General features: G+C 40.7%; 1 protein-coding gene across 1 annotated transcript; it reads right to left on the reverse strand.

The window, feature by feature from the left end:
- Window positions 1-9385: 9385 nt before the first annotated feature.
- Window positions 9386-17927, reverse strand: LOC147882523 (uncharacterized). Its single transcript, XM_087400436.1, has 6 exons — window positions 17288-17927; window positions 15227-17014; window positions 14688-15039; window positions 14449-14607; window positions 9890-10181; window positions 9386-9736 (listed from the first exon to the last, which is right to left on the reverse strand). Exons 1-6 carry the CDS (start codon window positions 17823-17825, stop codon window positions 9386-9388), a joined length of 3480 nt encoding a protein of 1159 aa, XP_087256562.1. The 5' UTR covers window positions 17826-17927.
- Between the last annotated feature and the right edge of the window lie 1596 nt (window positions 17928-19523).

A 19523-nucleotide genomic window follows, 5' to 3' on the forward strand; every position in this document is an offset into this window, starting at 1 on the left:
ATATGCTTATGCTTATGCATGAGCATATGAGCATATGCTCATGCATAAGCATAAGCATCTACTTTAGCATATGCTTATGAAAAGACAAAAATGAGGATGAAAGAGAGGGGAAAAGAGAGGGAAAAAGAAGAGGAAGGAAGAGAGGAAAAGAGAAGGAAAAAAGAGAGGGGAAAAGAAGAAAAGAGAGGAAAAAAGAGAGGGGAAAATTTAAAAAAGAGAGAAAGCATATGCTTATGGTTATGCATAAGCATAAGCATATGAGCATAAGCATACTCAAATGCATATGCTTATGAAAAGAGAGAAAGCATATGCTTATGCTTATGCATGAGCATGTGAGCATATGCTCATGCATATGCAGAAGCATCTACTTTAGCATATGCTTATGAAAAAGAGAGAAAACATTCAAAGTGTTTGACTCAAAGACAGAGTTACTCAAACCATGACCAAGCTATCCCAACTTTTTGACGATGCAAAATAAGGAGAGCTTGAACCTCATCATTAAAGTTTACTCCTACAGAACTTAGTTGGCGTGTATTCATATTTAACTGATTCAAATGATTAGCTACTATAGACCCATCTTCTAACACCTTCAGATTGAATAAAGGCTTCATAGTTAGAAGCTGACGGTTTTTCATACAATGTATCCAATGTGCTCATCAAGTCCTTTGTTGTCTTCTGATTAAGGACAATGAAAGCCACTAACGTTGCTAAATATAGTCGTATTGTTCCTAGTGCCTTTTTGTCAAGAACCTCCCAGTTTTTAGTTAGCATACTTGCAAGCTTCTTTGCTATCCCACTTAATAGCAAGAAAAGGTCCTTCTGGTATAATAATCCTCAATATGCATCTTCTAATGTTGGTAGTTCTTGCCATTGAACTTCTTGATTTTAAAGTTTCCTTCTTTCATCATTGCTTCGACTCAAACCAAGAATCTCATTCCAAATGACTCAACTGACGTTGCTCAAAAAAATGCTCAGATACAAGTTGTTAGGAGCAATGCGATAATGGGAGCAACAATGCGAGAAGAAAATTGCATGAAATACACTATACACAAAGTGTATAGAATGGAAGAGAAAGAGAGACACTGATATACACAGTTCAACCAGTGTGGGCTACGTCCACGGAGAAATAGCAAGTCCTGCGTTTTTCTTATCCACCAGTGAGAAGATACAAGATACAAGAAGTATATTTACTACTCTCATGCTATGTGCGCCACACCTTTTATTACAATTTTGACCACACAACACATGCGCCAATTTTCATATATTTTTGGATTCGAGGGCACTGCTCGTGAACCCTTGCCAAGGAAGACCTAAATAGCTATCACCGGCACCCCATGGAACCCCCAACGATAATAGTAGGGAGGTGTTGCCCCCGCCCTTTCTTAGAGTGGGTATAAACATGCCTAGATTGCTGTCCCATTTAATTATGCTTATATCCTATTGGGTAATTTTTCATCTAGGTTGTAGGAGAATTGGACGAAAATCTATAGCCATGCTCAGTCAAATATATGGTTGCTAGATGTGCTAATTTTTTTTTAGATTTGTATGTTGATGTGGGATATGCCTTTTTGAGATGGTGGTATTAGGTGCATGCTGAAAATATGGATACTCTTTAGAAGTTGTGTCAATAAGCTCATGAGCATTTGGAAAAGGAGGTGGCTATGGCTAATAGTCAAGTCAATCTAGGGGCGCAAACATGGAACCTACTCGCAGATGTTTTTAAGATACTACCAGAAGTTGATAGAATGGATGTACCACAAGCCCAATATGCTTTTAAGAAACTAGTGCAGCATAAGGATGTCAGCCAAAAGAGGCAGGGTCCATTGATTTGCAAAGTTTTTTCTCCACAGGGTGTTTTCAATGCGGGCGAGAGATCTTCTTCACTGTTTGAAAGAGACATTGAGATGCCCACCAGATATAACATTACAAAAAATATTGTCACACAAGAAGCAATATGACCAAGGAGATCAATCCAATAGCAATAGAAGGAATTTTTGCAGAAGAGAAAACCCTCGTGGTGGTGGACATCAAAGTCACAATTCATTATGCCAATGAACCTGACACAATGGATCTTGTGAGTGAGGATATCCAAAATACTGGTACAATGTATCTTGACATCAATTGTGATTTCAAGGTCAAATGCAATTATCAAATTGACCATGCAGATCAAGGTCCATGGTATATTGTTAGTTATTGATAGTGGTGCATCATGTCACATGACAAACCATGAGAAATGGTTTATATAGATGGTTTATATATTGTTAGTTATTGATAGTGGTGCACCATGTCACATGACAAACCATGAGAAATGGTTTATATAGATGAAACTATTAGAATGACCCAAGAATGTTATCCAAACTTCAAATAACACACCAACTCCAATTCAAGGAAAGGCATAGTCCCGAAGAATAATTTTACTGGTACAATTAGTCATTTGTGGTGTGCTCTCTAACTATGCCCTCTCAACATTGATGACTTGTTAACTCAATATGTAATAGATGGAACTCTGAGTTCCATAGTAGCATGATGCAATTTAGCAAAGTGTCTTCTCCTCTCCCTCTTCTTGTTTGTTTGTGGTATTATATTCAAAAGGATTGGTAAAAGATGTACTTTATGTACTAAAACTCAGCAATAACTTTTTGTCAATTGGACAAATGATGGAGATGAATGCATAAATCTAGAGGATATCAGCTAGTTGGAAAAGTAATCAAAGAAGGGCACCTATTCAGAATTTTAGCTTTAGTTCTAGATTTGCATACCATGTTAGCTCAACGTCAACCCCACTGATGCCACTTTCTACAATATAGTACAAGAGATATGGTCATGTCAACTTCAGAAGTTTAACGCAATTGAGAAATCAAAATATGGCAACTGGCATTCCAAAACTTCAGTTTCTTAAAAATGTTTGCAAAGCATGTTGCTTCGATTAGCAATCAAGAGCCAACTTTGGGAGAGGCAACTTGATACATACAAACGTATGGGATTATGCATATACTTGTAGAACTAATGGTTCACTTTACTTCTTGACTTTCATCGATGACTATAGCAAATACCATTAGGTCTATTTTTTGAAGGAGAAACCTGAAGTCTTTTCCAGATTTCAAGAATTCAAAGCCATAAATAGGCCAAAATATCAAAATTCTCTGATGAGACAAAGGAGGTGAATACACATCTTCAACATTCATGAACTTTGGCAAAAGTAACGGCATTCAAAGACAATTCACATGTGTAGATAAAACCTCAGCAAAATCCAATAGTTGAAAGGAAGAACAAGACTTTAGCAAACAGTGCTAGAGCAATCCTCAATGAGAAGCTTTTGAATGAGTATTGGATAGATGAAATTCACACTGCAAGCTACTTTCTTAGTCATCTTTTGACCCAATAGATTTAGGGTATGACACCTTATAAGACATTCATTGGATATAAGCAATGGATTGGGCATAAGACACCTTATAAGGCATTCATTGGATATAAGCCATGAATTGGGCATATTTGCATATTTGCTTGCATAGCATATGCCCACGTACATGACCTCATCATAAAAATTTGGATGTTAAGTCATGTAAATGCATCATGGTTGGCTACAGTGAAGAGAGCAAAGCATACAAGTTGTATGATCCCATCAACCGCGCACAAGACTACTTTTTGGTTAGTTCCCTATCCAATATAAGCTGCGTTACACCACGCCAAGAAGACAGGGTTGTCGAAAAATCAAAATGGAAGACACCAAATAGACTGGAGATACACACACTGGAGAATTAAAATTTTTAAAAACAAGCAATAGGTTTCACAGATGTCCCAATCCTTGATTTTCACACAAAGGGACCAGTTTTGCCAAAGTGTAAGCATCTCATTAAAGAAAAAGATTGTACAATGAAGAGAATGTATGGCAAAGAGTTAAGTACATATGTTGAATATCAAGAACAATATGATGGAAACTATGAATCTATACAATGAGCTAAAAAGAAGTTGAAGAGCAAGTACAGTACCTAGGATCAATTGAACATTAGGTACACAAGCAATGTACAATATCATACAATGATACATGGTAAAGAGTGCATGGTCAAGATGTACATATATCATCTATAGAAATTGCACTGCTCTAAATACAATAACTTGAAAACCATCAACCGATTCAACTCCCATTCAAATGGCTTTCTAGGACACCTTTGATGGCGTGATCAGTATCCCATTTATTTCTGGTGGTAAAATGTCTCTCTCTTTCTTGTGATTAGATCTCTCATATCTAAGGAAGACTACACTAGAAATCCATTAACCTAGTGTCGATCATAGAAAACAACCCTTCCCCTTCTCAACACAAGTTATAAGATCTTAGCCAAGGTCTGAAGTCATGCGCTTAGCCCACTAGGGTTTGCCCAAGATCACCACATCCATGATAGTATTTTCACTTTTTGAGAAGCCACAGACAATGTATAACAAGATTCATAAAAGTAATTAGAGCATGACTCAAACAAAATGCATAACTTTGATGACCATAATTAGTCAAACATAAATGCATAACTTTGAATTTGTAGTGACCTTATGCAAGGAGTCAAACAAAAATGCATAACTTGTAGTTGGAGCATGAGTCTAACAAAAATGCATAACTTTGAACTTGTAATGACCATAACGAGTAATGTGTAACTATGAACTTGTAATGCATAACTTCATAATGATATTTGGGCACATCTTCTAGTTTGATCCTTACTTGATGATATCTAAATCAAAGACTAATGTTATAAAACTAATTTTCTTCTTAAAGCAAATCAAAGATCTCATCCATGAAAGAAGGGGAGACTTATTTTTAAGTGTGATAAGCTCTATAATTCTCATAGTGCCATATTTTTTCAACTAAATGAAGTCTAGCACAAAATACTAAGCTTTATTTGATTCAATCTTAGATACAGTTTAAGTTGTTTTTCAACTTCTTCCTCTTCTGCTTTACTTAAGTTGTATGAAGCTATTTTTAATACAAAGTGTTGTGCCTAGTAACAAATTGATCCTATCATCTATCTCGCTACTCAAGGGTAATGATAAGGCAAGTCATCAAGAAACACATATCAAACTTAAAGTAAATCTCTTTCGCTACAAATATTCTCTATGGATTATATCCTATCCCATAATTCATCTCATGTTGAGATATCATCAACCACAATAAGTCAATGTAGGGAGGGGGGAACACTTGGTCAACAATATCTCATGACAGGAATCTTCAAGCAAAGGAAACTTAGAGCAAACACTAGTGCAAAATCCCCATTGATCAGTTCACACATGAATGTTTCTTAAAAAGAAACATTATAGAAGTGTAAACATAAAATTTTTAGGAACTTGCATGTACTGAAAAGGTCTCTAATCTGACTAAACTTCCAGGAACTTACATATATTGGAATGGTCTCTAATCTGACTAAACTAAAAAGAAAAATAAAAGGTTAAACATACACCTTCAAGAAACATCCATGTCATGTAGCAACTCCCAAATATTGAAAAAAGCCTTCAAGTAGATTGAGTTTCTTTTATCAAGGACCCACAAAATATGTTATGATAGGTGATTATCTCAACCAGTGTTAATTGTTCGCAATACAAGCAATCGTTATTTAGAGAGTGTAGTGCAAGAAAATGTTCTAGGCTCTGTTTTGAAGGTGCAATGGAATTGGGTGATGCACATCACTTTCACTGCCGACATTAGAAAAACCAAATCGTATTATGCAATGGGAGTGAAAGGAAAAACAACACGTAGAAAATGAGCACCAACCCCAAACTCCTTTTTTGCATACATGCCCAAGGAAGTTAGGATTTAATAAGAGTCATGCAATCATTGTGGAGCTCTATCAACATCCAAGGAATTACATCATAAACATCCAAGGGCTACCACAACAATGTTTTGAGTATAACTACACAAGACTACAGCCAGCCTCTATGTAGCACAAGAGGAAAGGCAATGTTTTTGTGGTATGTGCATTTAACGGACTCTAACAGTACAAAGATCACAGTATGCAACCCAAATGCTCTTAGGATATCCTAAGACAAAAGAAGCACTATCCAAAACCTTAATACTAAAATAGGCATTGTAGGTCTTACATTGATGTAAGACCTGTCATCATCTTTCAACTATATGATGAATTGCTCTAATATGCTCTTGGCCAAATTACATATCTGCTCTTGAAAGAGAGAAGATTCTAGTAAAGGGGTACACTCGTTCTATAATCAAAGCTTAATGGAGGAACCTACAGTCGTGATGTCTTTGGCCATAGAACCAGACCACAAAATCAATTGTATAGAGGTATCAATAAGATTCCCTAAGAGGCCGAAGAAGATTGCAATAGCCATCAATGTATGAAAATAAGACTTATCAATGTTGGGTGCTCAAGCATCAATGTTCAGAATGAAAAAGAGACTGTTGGTGAATGATGTACTTGTGTTAAGAAAAAATGAGCTATCATCCATTTGGTCATATTCCTTTGTAAAGATACATATTTTTTAATTGATGCATAGATAGATATGTCTTCTAATGACGTCAAAATTTTTCTAGAGCACCCAAATTTGATATAGGTTTTCAATTATGTTTCCAAAAAATCCAAGTCGAGTATTCCTACATTGTTATTCCAATTGTTATTCCATTGTATGATGTTTGTTTGAAAGTTCTTCAACCAACAGTCACATCCATATCCAAGGATAGACCTCCTAAACTTAGAACCTTAAATCATTTAAGTTGGGGAATAAAACTTCACAACGAGGAGAGATCATGGACCCATTTTGTAAATGATGCTTAGGTAGTGATGAGGCACAAATTTTAGGATGGACCCATTCTATAAATGATCCCTTGGTAGTGGTCAGGTGAAAAGGCCATAAATTGTCTATGGGTAGCGTTGGACACACAATTGTGATGGGAAACATTTAAGTCATTCCTAACCTTCTCCACAAAGGCCATTAAATCTCTAAATACTTAACCAATGCTTAGACCACACAAACAATACGCAGGTTGTCTTATTGCTAATCCATGATGCTTGAAACCCTTCAGTAAGAGTTACATAATTATTTGTTCACTTATTCTAAAAGTACCTCAGCAAAATATATAAGAAATACTACTTTGTGTGACATCGTGAGGACATTTACATGATATGGTGTGTGGAGGAGTTGAAAGACTAAGCATTCCTACTATCTTTCCACTTTTGCAAATATATAACAGAAGATCTTTTCATTCCATTTTGTTGATCGTCACTCCCAACTGATGTTTTGTTTTATCGGCAAAAGCTTGACTTCAATCTTTCCTCATGTTTTGAAGTAGAGATCTTGTAGAACTAACTTGTTACTTTAAAGGCTAATTCAAGTGAAGTCCCAGGCATTGCCCTTGACCTTGAGTGCATCCATGTATTGTATGTGGGTGTTGTTGCACGGGACATTCATAACATTTACATCGAGTTTTAACATTTTTATTGTATTTTGATTAAAAGCTTGCACTCTTAGATAGCTAATTGTGAAATAACATCATATTGATGTGCCTCAAGTACAATTTCAATGGGAGGAAAATGGAAAACAACTTTTGGTTTAGAATTAAAAATATATATAAGGAGGGCCAAAATATGTAATCTCATGTCTATGAGACAATTGCAATGGTATGTTGTGGCATGACCCTTTTCCAAGTCCAAGAAATGCCACACCATTAGAAACATGGTTATATAACTTTGCTCTCGAGGTGCCAAATAATCTCTTATGTGTGATTTGTAATGGAATTTTCAGCAAAATTGTGAATACAATCCCATTTCAATGCCCATCGAAGATTGATATTGGAATAATGGCCCTTAACCTAAACTAGAATATTGGAATAATGTGATTTAAAGTCAATTAACAAACGTTGTACTAAGAGCAATATTGGATCACACCTGTGAATACCTCTTGAGTAGGTGCAAGGCTATAAACAAGGTTGTACACTCATATTTACCAAGGACAAAAGAAGCAAGTAGGAGTTTGTTTGTGTAGATATCTTTCATGCATTATCTTTTGCTATCAAATCCCAAAGTTGAATATACAAAAGGCACGTTCAAAACACATGATTAACAATGAGTACCTTCCATGACTTCATATTTGAAGGAAATCATATTTGATTAAAAAAGGATGTGAGCTACCAAGGGCGTACCAAGGGAGAGCTCAACTAAAAGGGGACACTGTGTGTTTCATAGTAATGGTGAACAAGAATGGATCTTGCAAGGCATCGTCTTCTTATTGGTAATTGATATCAAGCAAAGTTCATGTCTTTTCCATAGAGTCGTCAAAGAATGTTGCTCTTCCAACTATTTAGGATGTTCTCATCCAATGTAGGATGTGCCCTTGCAAAATTGTCATTATTGCTTACAAAAGTAAGTCAAGTGCAACTCACAAATCAGACATTAGGAAAAAAGGGAGCTCATTTTGGGGCCCTGTAAGAAATTCACTATTTTCTCTTTTCTCTCTCTACAAAAGCAAGAAAATATGGATACTTGCGTGAGAAATGTCAGTGTGAAAAGGAATAAATATATTCTTCACATGCTTTACATTAATGTTCATATAAGAGCAACACTTTTCTGTGCAGAATTTGGTGATTCTGACACCGCAGACGCGTCCGGAACGGCCCAAAACCCCAAAAACGGCACTGGAAACGCTGGAATCGGACATCCGGAGGCCCGGAAACGGCCAAAAAAGGCCGAAAAGTGGGATTTGCAGCAAAACGCGATCTGGCACCTTTTGAGATCGCGTTTTGCTACAAATCCCACTTTTCAGCCTTTTTTGGCCGTTTTCGGGCCTCCGGATGTCCGATTCCAGCGTTTCCAGTGCCGTTTTTGGGGTTTTGGGCCGTTCCGGACGCGTCTGCGATGTCAGAATCACCAAATTCTGCACAGAAAATAAATTTTTAAAAGATTCAAATTAGATCACCTCATTAATGTGACATGCTTCTACGAACATATAGTACTATTTCTTTTTCTTATTTTCATCTTCTTTTGTTGAATTTTCAACGTTACGTTGGCCCACTCCTGATTGGTTGAGAGCCTATTTTCTCTCTCTTCTAAAAGGCCCCAAAATGAGCTCCCTTTTTTCCTAATGTCAAATGAGGTAAATGCGAAAGTTTCATGGCATACTTTTGAAAAGAAAATCCCTTAAATGGATCTTGTCAAATCATCTTAGTAGCTTCTTCTCTGATGGAGGTTCCTTTGTTGGAGTTGCCTTGGGAGCTAGTTCTAGAATGGCATGCTCCTCCTCCTCCTCCTCCTCGGGGTCTTTAGTCGGCTCCATCTCTTGGATGGTGACCTTGGGTGGGAGTAATGACGGAAGTTCAAGAATCTCTTCTGCAGGCTATGGCTCTGACTCCTAAAAGATCACATCCCTACTGATAAGGATCTTCTTCTTTTCTGGGTCAAAAAGGCGATAGGCCTTCTTCACTGTATCCCATAAAGATACATCTTCGGCTATGGGAATCAAGCTGCTCATCTTTATGCAAATCATTAGAACCGAAAACCCGTAAATGAGATATCGTGGGCTTCTTACCATAGTAAGCTTCATATGGAGTCTTGTCATCAACAGTCTTGGTCTTGGTTCCGTTGACGATGTGAACGGCAGTGTTTACGGCTTCACCCCAGTAAGCTTTCGAGAGATTCCTCCCCCGCAACATGGTAAAACCTATCTCTGTGATGGTCTTGTGCTTCCTCTCAGCAACTCCGTTCTGCTGAGATGTGCAAGCTGTAGTGAGTTGTCTCTTGATCTCGTGCTTCTTGCAAAATCCATTGAACTCGGTAGAAGTGAACTCTTCCCCTCTGTTGGTGGGGAAGGCTTTGATTACCTCCCCGCTCTCCTTCTCTACCTGGGCCTTCCAGTCTTTGAATTTCTCATAAGCCTAAGACTTCTTGGCCAAGTAGAATACCCACGTCATGCAACTGAAATCATCCACAAATAAAAGAGGATACCCCGAACCTACGAATGAATTTGTCGACATTGGGCCATAAATGTAGGCATGAACCAACTCGAGCGGCTTCTTGGACCATGATAAGGCCTCCTGTTGGAACTTGTCCCCGTGTTGCTTGCCCTCCAAGCAAGCCCTGCAAACACGATCATTGCTTGCAATCAGTAGAAGTCTATCCACCATCTTTGTCTTCTGCATCTCAACGAGAGTGCCACAGTTGACGTGACTAAACCGCTCATGCCACAATTTGGATCTGCCATAGTCCTCGTGCACCAACAGAGCATTGAGCCAATATAGCCCATGCTCCTCGACTCCTTGAGCCACCACCTTTCCGTTTGCCTTGGATGTGAAAGTGACTTTGCCGTTGTCGAATAAGACTGACATATTGTGCTTGTCCATCTTACTGACAGACAAAAGGTTCTTGCACAAGGTCGGTACATACAGTACATCAAAAATCAGCTCCTCGTTTCCTGCAGTCGTGATGAATGGAATACTACCAAGACCCTTCATAGGGCATGTCTGGTTATCCCCCACAGTGACCTTGGAATCGGGATGCGTACCTTCCATGGTTTTGAACCACTCCTTGTTGGACATGTGCTTTGAAGCTCCACTGTCCACGTATCAACCTTCCTTTCCTTCACTGACTGCATAAGCAGAGCAGTACTCAGTGAATGAAGAGAGCGCCGGTCGTGATGTTTGCCGATTCGATCTTCGGCTCCTCTTTGGACTTAAAACTCCTTTTGCTTGAGGTCCACCTTCTTCTTGCGGCACTCTTTAGCAGCATGACCAAGCTTCTCACAGTAGAAGCACTTCATCTACCTCTTTTTCTCTGCATCCTCAGTCTTGCTATTGTTCTTGGAGTCTTTGAACTTACCCTTGCCGGGCTTGTCCCTTGCCACGAGAGCCTTCTTGTCTGATTGAGTAAATAGCTTTTCCCGAGCCTCTTCCTGCAATAGTAAAGGGCCAAGCTCCTCAAAGGTGAGAGGCTTGGTCCTTTGTCCTGCAGTGACCGTAGTCACGAAACTCTTGAAACTGCGAGGTAGCTTGTGTAATGTCAGCAATGCTAGATGACGTGAGTATACATTCTGACCAACTACCGCGAGCTGGTCCCTTACCACCTTGACTTTTGTCAGATGGTCATGAGCATAGTCCGTCTCATTCATGTTCAGATTGTACAGTTGATGTTGAAGAAGCAGAATACGAGATGTGCTATCTGTTTCATACTAATCCTTCAGAATAGCCCACGCCTCTACAGACGTCTGGGCCATCTGGATGTGCGGAAGAACAGAGTCCGCCGTGGTCCCGATGATTAATGCTAGGGAGTGGGCATCTCTATCTTCCCAATACTCAAGCTCCTCTCCATCTACTGGAATGAGAAATTTTCCCTTGTTGTGTAGCATATCTTCCGGCTTTGCCTCGACCCCCCTTGTCAACTTCCACAACTTCCAAGCTACTAAATGGCTCCAGATTTTCACCTTCCAGATCGGGTTGTTCGACCCATCTAGTTTCCCTCACTCTCCGAAGTTCGAAATGGTGAATGAGAGAAATCTGGAGGAGGAAGGAAGAGAAGGGGCTGAAGAGGCAACAGTAGAATCCTTGTCCTCCATCCTTGCTGTAATAGCGAACATCAAACTGAAAAATGAATTTGTAGTAGAGAACTTGACCATGCAGCAAACCTGAGTGTTGATTGGAGTCGCCTTCTTGCTGAGGTACTCCGTTCTAGAGCTGAAAACCTTGCTCTGATACCATGTCGGAAGTAGAAGATGGAATCACTCACACCTCACACTCCCGATCTACCTCAAACAACACTCAAAGAGACGGAGAGAGAGAGAGCAAAAACTCAGATATATTCCTCCACAATAGTGGGCTGACAAAAGCTCAAGAGATAAGCGTACACAACAGCCAACAGATGCTGTCCAAGATCCTGAGTCTACTCCTCTCCCTGCGCGCTTGCTTGTGCAAGGCTTGTCTGTGCAGGTGATAATAAATGAGGGGGGGAGTGGTGGCCTTTTATAGGCCCATTGCTGAGCTGTGAAAACCGACCAGCAGGGGGTCGGCCCCCCGCTGCAGCATTGACTTTTGGGGCTCCACCACCGACCAGGCTGGTCGGCCTTTTGGAGGCTGAACTGGCCGGCTTGGGCCAGGCCTATATATATAGGCCCATGTGCCCAGCACATGGGCTGCTGACACAGTCCGCAGACCCCGCCTATTGCTGCTCCATGAGACGTCTAGGATGCCACACCATTCTCTCTTGCTGCACGGGTTCCAGCCAGGTAGGTGCTCTTGCCTTTTTCTTCCCCTGCCCCCCTATAGTCTCCTACCCCCTTGTCCACTCAAATCGGGGGCTCACAGGTGGGGTAGTGACTTTCTAACAGGCTGATGTGTCATACCTCAGCCTGGCTCATGCCACAGATAGTGCTGATTTCTAGGATCTTAATCCATCTTCAAAATATCATCTCTTCGGCCAGACAAAGACGGTCATACCCTCTATTTAGGTGGTGTAACATGCGGGGACTAGCTGTGCGGAAATTACATGAACATACAAGGAAGAACTCAAGCATGAAAGACACCAGAGATTACCTAACTATAGTGCACTGCTTTATTTAAAACTCGCCTAACCGCGACATGCGGGAGATGGAGCTATGCTGTGGAAATAGGACACCCAACCTCGCCCATAGGATGGCTGAAAGGGGCTGCTGGAGGCTGGGAGCTGGCTGATGAAATGAGGGGCAAGCCCCCCTTTATATAGGGGCTGGAAAGGCCTGTTTTGGCCGACCCAACCAGCCTGAACCGGCCGACCAGCCAGTCAGCTGGTTGGCTGGACTGAGCTGTGTCCTCAGCCCTAGGAGCCAACCTGGAGGTGGTTGAGGTTGCCTATAAAAGGCGCCCCCCCACCCTACTTTCCATGCGTGCTGCTAACCTTTGGAGGCCCCGAAATCTGCCGAATCTGCTGTGTAGGGAGCTGCAATTGGCTGACAAGGCAGCCAGTTGTCACTGCCACCTGGGCTTGGTCCTAATGCATGTGACATTCCCCTCTTCTGAACTTGTGTTGCTAGGTGGATACCTCACAACGCTTGCCCTGGCGACCCGAACTGCTCCGCCATGGCTTGTGACTTTGGGAAATGAGAATGGACCCCCATAGCTCGTGCCTGTCGTCCCTGGACTAGGATTCACAACGGGGTCATGGCGTACAACAAATGGGTCAGACTATGTGCACAATGCTCCCTATTGTAGGGGTGCATATGACAGGTGGCGAGTGGTCAGCTCTACATTCGGAATGGCTTGCTGTTTTGAAATGGGAAGGTTTGCATTCCTAATGATGCGTATGAATGTCATGACACTCCAACTGCAAGTCATGTCGGAAATCAGCAAACTTTTGATTTATTAAAACTAATGCTTTATTGGCCTAAGATGAAGGCCAAGATCACTGACTATGTGATAGGACTTAAGCTTTACATGACTAGGGTCACTAGTACTACTTTCTATTTTTAGCAGGTCTATATAAAATTTGCATATTTGTCTCTTGTTTATCACTGCAATCTCAGTATGGCCAGATTTAGCACTAATTCCAAAAATAATAAGTTTTTATGAAAACTTTTTTCAGGACATTTTCTTGACCAAAATATTCTCTAGGTTAAGGTTCTTAATATATTTTCTATATATCATTTATTCATTCTCAACAAAATTTGTTTCTGTTTAGAGGGATGACACTCAATCCGAGTTGACTTCAACTTCAATTCAAGCAAAATGTACTCTTTCAATAATACACTGAGCCCTTTTTAAAACTTGATCTAAGAACACGAAATAGATCAACTTGGGAGGCATATACAAGAGATTTTGAAAAACACTCCCAATGAAGAAGAAGGGTATGGCTGCTTGGGAATTTTGGGAACACCTGTCCCAGCTTAAGGTGTAGATGTTCTATTAGCAAAACTGAGATGGGGTTCCTCTACCACAGGAGCTGTTAAAACTTGTGAACTTTACATTGTAAGGATTATGGGTTTCAGAAAGCGCAACGGTCAATTTGCTGCTGGGTGGCATATGGATCAAGCTTCTCTCCCATCCTAGACTCAAAGCAGAGACATTACTCAAATTGTGGGATCGTGGTGTTTTTTCCTGACTAACAAGTATGGCATACTTGGCAAAGTCACCTCCTCGTTACCTCTTTTTGGATATTGCCCAAAATTGGGACCCACTGATGTTGCTTTTGTGGTTTTACATGTTGAGGACAGGGCTTTCCAATTCTCACATTGTGTTATAGGTTTGAGACTTGCTTTTGCTCTCCCACCACGTTTGCATTGTTGAGAACATAATGCATGCTATTAGATTTAACCACACTTGCGTCTTCTTTTACCTAAGTCCCTTGGCTTATTTATTAGGGCTGGATTGCTACATCTTGGATTTTTTTCCCTGAAAGATTATTTATTTCTGGAAAAGTTAAAATAAAAGAAAGCCAATAAATACTTTTTGTTACATATCTGTAACACAACTCCTGGTGAAATTAAGCTTAGAATAAATACCGAACAAGATGCTGTGAGAATGGAGAGCTTGAAACGTTTGGAAACGTAATCCCATTGATTGGTGGGAGCTGTTCTGAAAACAAAGCCTTGGAAACTAGTGGAAGGGACTTATGGTGGATCCTTTTTTCCCTATTGGAAGTTCCAGCATTCACTTGAAGCCTGCACACAAATTTTGCATCAAGGGACACCTAAACATATGACAATTTCAATAAAATCACTCTTTTACTAGATTAACTGACCTTTTTTCTTGTGATCTCATAGAACAGACATCTCCATCACCACCGTTCACCTTGGCGAGCATTGAAACAACACTTTTCATGCCTGGACGTTGGGAAGGGTCATTTTCTGTACATGACAACGCTATCTCAATAAGACCCAAGACCTGATTTGAATCTGTAGTTGTCCGCAGGATGCCTGTGTCAATGAACTGTTTCACCTTGTGTGGAAACAAATTTCTCATTCTAACTGGTAAGGTTCTGTCTAAGGATAAGACTCCAGCAGCTGATCTTTTGCGTGTGATGAGCTCCAGGACTGTCAGGCCATAGCTGTACACTTCTGCCTTCTCGCTTACTTGGTCTTCAGAGTCACATTCTACCACAAGTAATCAAACTAATTTAGAAGCCTCAGTCTGCATCACGAAAGGGTAATTGTAATAAATAATGAAGTTCAACCTGCTTTTCGAAGACAATATTAATCTTCTGCACAACATAATTAAAAGCATCTAATGAGAAACAGCCAACCGAAAATCATCTCAGTGGATAGAGGCAGATCACCTTACCTGGTGCTAAATAATTGGTATAATCCCCTGGAGTCAGTTGATGAGCAGTTTTCTTGGTCAAAACCCCACCAGCCACCTTTTCCTTCAAGTTTCTCGCAATCTGCAGACCTGCAATGCATGCTCTACAGTTTTCGTCAACAAGGATGTTGCTGGGGCATAGACGGCAATACACTCCCCGCTGCTTCTCTCTCCAATAATGTAAAAAAGCAAGGCCATGAGCAACATCTATGGCGATTCCCAGCCTTTCTTGCCAGCTCAGGGGAGCAGTTCCTTTCTTTCCATACAAGTTGTCATAAAGACTACCCTTGGACATGTATTTGTAGACAATTGCAAGAAAACCAGGTTTAAAAGTCCAATCGAGTAATTGCATTACATTTGTTTGTTTCATTTTTCTTAAGAGTTTGCAATCTTGCAGAAAATAGGGCCGTGATTCCCAAAATATTTCAGGATTGAGAACTTTAATAGCCCAAGGTTCTTGTTTAGGCAGATGTCCCCAATACACCTTGCATCGGCTGCCAAAGCCAATAATATTTTTATTGCTGAAGTTGTCTGTGGCTAAACAGAGATCATTTTTGGATAGTCTCGATCGCCCTCCACAACATCCTAGCACTGGGGAAAATGTAACATCGCACCATTCTACAGCTTCCTCAAAAAGTGAGGGCCGAAAAATTCGCAGCGACAAGCATGACAATAGGAGGATAAGAGCACCAGCTCCAAGGAAAGCACCAACAGCCAAAGGAATGTACTTGATTATATGCTGTTTAGTTTTCAGAAATTGAATTACTTCTTTCCCTATATCTGTCACTATGTTTGGAGTCGAAGCACACGTTATATTCAAGACAGGACCACAAAGGCCTTTTTCATCCTTTAAATACCCTGCTGCAATGAAACGGCGGAAAAGAGGAATATCAGGCAGTAGCCCCGACAACTCATTTTGTGATAAGTCAAAAATATCTATATACGTCAAGTTCTGAAGTGAGATTGGAAGAGTCCCTGTCAATTTATTGTAAGATCCATCAAAATTTGTAAGACTAGCCAGGGTGCCAAATGATTCTGGAATGGGCCCTTTGAAGTTGTTGTGTGACAAATCTAATACTGAAATTCTACTCAGATTGCCCATTTCTACAGGTATTTCACCACCTATTCCATTGTGTGATAAATTAAGGTATTGTATACTTACAAGGCCTTGAACAGAAACTGGCATGCTTCCAGAGAGGCGGTTTTCTGAAAGATCCAACACTCTCAGGGCATAACAACCTCCCCAGGAGTCAGGTAGTGAGCCTGATATCCTGTTTTTAGAGAAATCTACTTTCTGCAAGCGTTCCAAATTTCCAATTTCAGAAGGTATACTGCCTGTGAGCATGTTCTGTGACAAGTCAAGGAAAGAAACGAGCGACGTCAATTTGCCAATTCCTTGGGGGACTGATCCTTGAAGTTTGTTATTGGACATTGAAAGGCGCTCCAAAAATACTAAGTTTCCTATACTGTCAGGAATATTCTTTCCAATCTGATTGTTGCTCAGGTCTAGCATTTGCATATAAGTGGCAGCACTGATTGATGGGGTGATGAAACCAGTAAACTCATTGTCATTCAACAAAAGACGAGTGAGATATTGCATCTGTCCTATGGCCTGAGGTAGACCGCCTGTCAATTTATTGTGTGCTAGATCGAGGACCCTTAGCATAGTAAGTTCACCAAACTCGGTGGGAACATCACCGTGAAGAGCATTATCTGTCAGTTTCAAGGTCTCCAATTTACGGCATTTATAGACGTCTTTTGATATGATCCCTGTTGAAGCAACCTGTCCGTATCAGATGCTTTTAAAGTACTAACCCGAATGCTTAGAAAATTCTTTTGGCTGGATGCAAATAATCTTAAGAGGTGGTGTGAAGGACTTCTAAGAAATGAAGCCAAATCTTTCGTCCAGAACTTCAGTGAAGAAAAACAACAATGTCATCCTCAATTTACGTTTTAGGCTTCTCGAAGTGATAAATTAGAAGCATCATCAAAACATCACTCCTGATTCGAATCTGTATAAAGCATATCGTCAAGGCAAGGTACCTCTCAAATTGTTATTGCTCATATCAACATATCTAAGGGCCTCGCCGTCACAAGCTGCGCCGGGAAAATCCCCTTCGAATTGGTTATCATACAGAATCAGTGATTTCAAGTACACCAGCTTCTCAAATGTCGGGAGAACTCCAGTAAACCCATTGTCGCTGAGGTCCAATGTCTCGAGGACAATGGCATCCGCAATGTAGTCCATCAAATGTCCTTCGAATCGGTTTCCTGTCAAGTTCAATGTCCTTAAGAACCGGAGCTTTCCCAAATCCTTCCACAAAGTGCCCAAGATGTTTCGATTTGGAAGGGAGACACCCCTTACAACCGGAATCCCCTTGAGCACAGTAACGTCACATTTGACTCCATCCCAATCACATGGGCGAGCAGGAGAATTCAGTTTCCACGAGTTCAGAGCTCCTGTGGGATCTTCGGTGATGGTTTGCTTAAAATTATACAGAAAGAAGGCGTCCTCTGTGACGGGAGATGCAGGCGTTGCTACGCAAACAAGGAGAAAGGCGAGCCTTACAAACATATGCATTGCAAGAAAGTCGAGGGTGATGAGCAGGACAACCGACGAACTGCATGCGAGCAAATCATCAAGGTTGGCAACGGTAAATGCCTACGATTCCGATCGCCATAGCCATGGCCAATACAAGAAGAAGAATAAGAAATAGAAGAAGAAGAAGAAGAAGAAGAAGGAGGTGGTACACGTTCATGAGACATCGAGAATCTTGGGATCGATTCCGGGAGATTCTCCATCTCAACAACAAGAGTCACTCCCTTAACCACCAAGTCTCCTCATGATAACGAGGAGTCCACTCACCTCTCTCAAGGTGCTAAAATGTCATTAATTTCAATGCATAGAATATCAAATAAAGGCACCCAGTGGGTTGCTTCCAAGATAGTAAAGGTTACCCATCCATGGAAAATCTCCAAATTCAAAAAATGCGCTTTTCACTTATGCATGCAATTCGTGTTTCAATTAATGGGATTTTTTAATGACATGAATTTTTACTCTAGGCATCAAGGAGAAGGTGAAAACACACACACACATCGGAGTGAGAGAGAGAGAGAGAGAGAGAGAGAGAGAGAGAGAGTGTGTGTGTGTGTGTGAGAGAGAGAGAGAGAGGGATGTTTGTTATGCGTGAGGGAAAGGGTTGAAATTAGACTACTAACAACACCAAATTTATTAAGTGTGTAGTTTCCATCCGCTGGCCAGTTTGTGCTTCTTTCGCGGATCACGAGCCACACACCTTGAGGGGGGAGATTGTACCTAGTGATTGCCTCTTGTCTTTTCATGAGTTTCCATGCATATTCAATTTTTGGTACTATTGTATGTGTTAGAATTGTTATTCTCATTTCAGTGGTATTAGAGCTCTTGCTACACTCCACGAGGATCTAGAATTGAGAGGTACTCCTCCAAAGAAGTGTTGGGAAGAGAGCTGAAGGAGCTGTCGACTCCGATTTCAAAAAGGGAGCTCCAATCGTACTTGGGAGAGTGGTAATTGTGAGTCAAATTTTTGGGGTCCTTATCTCCTTGATTAAAGTTCTCTTTCTCTTGAAAAGAAAACAGAGACTTTCTTCTCTGTTTATTACGAATTGCCGTGCGATGAGTTGTTTTTCCCTCTCACACCTTCCTATTCTACTTCTAACTCTTTGCTCCATTGCATAAGCCCTCCAAGCTTCCCTCCAAGCCTCTCCAAACTATTGAAAACGGCCATTGGAAAAAAAAAATTGCTCCAAGTAACTCTTCCTGCCATGAACGGCTGCACGAGAAGAAGAAGATCCAGCCACAAAAAATTTGGCAACGAATTTGTCTCCGGAGCCGACTATAGGGTTTTCAAACCCTCTGAATGTGTTCCCCCAATCCGTTTGAGCTATGGTGGAGCAGTTGAGCGGGTTCAAATGCGCTTATCATGGGTGAAAAGCTCACAGATCTTGGAGGAAGATGGCCCAAGTGCAGTTTTTTCATTGATAAGAGAAGGAGAGCTTATCTGATAAGTCATCAAGCCCTCAACAACTTATCAAACCTCTAGTCCTCTTCTACCCCTCTGATTTATGCACTATTTCCCTCATAACTCAAGCAAATGGATAGCTTTCTTCAAGATGATTTTTGGAGGCTCTTCTACTTCAACAACTTCATATTTGGCAACATTCAGAAGCCGTAAAGCTCTTGTCACTAAGCATCAAGAAGGTTCTCTCACATATTGATAGCATCGTAAAGTTGGTATTGTGG

The sequence above is a fragment of the Dipteris shenzhenensis genome, chromosome 29 (assembly GCF_047967505.1).
Source record: "Dipteris shenzhenensis isolate YYH24624 ecotype China chromosome 29, Dip_SZ_1.0, whole genome shotgun sequence".
Taxonomy (NCBI): domain Eukaryota; kingdom Viridiplantae; phylum Streptophyta; class Polypodiopsida; order Gleicheniales; family Dipteridaceae; genus Dipteris; species Dipteris shenzhenensis.

Bases quoted from the DNA above. Each gene is read 5' to 3' on its own strand.
- LOC147882523 (XM_087400436.1), bottom strand. From the start codon at position 17,825: ATGCATATGTTTGTAAGGCTCGCCTTTCTCCTTGTTTGCGTAGCAACG. The intron at 17,015-17,287 runs GTACCTTGCCTT...TTGCTTCAACAG, and splicing joins GAGCAATAACAATTTGAGAG to GGATCATATCAAAAGACGTC. The intron at 10,182-14,448 runs GTATTTATTCTA...GGACTATGGCAG, and splicing joins TTCTCACAGCATCTTGTTCG to ATCCAAATTGTGGCATGAGC.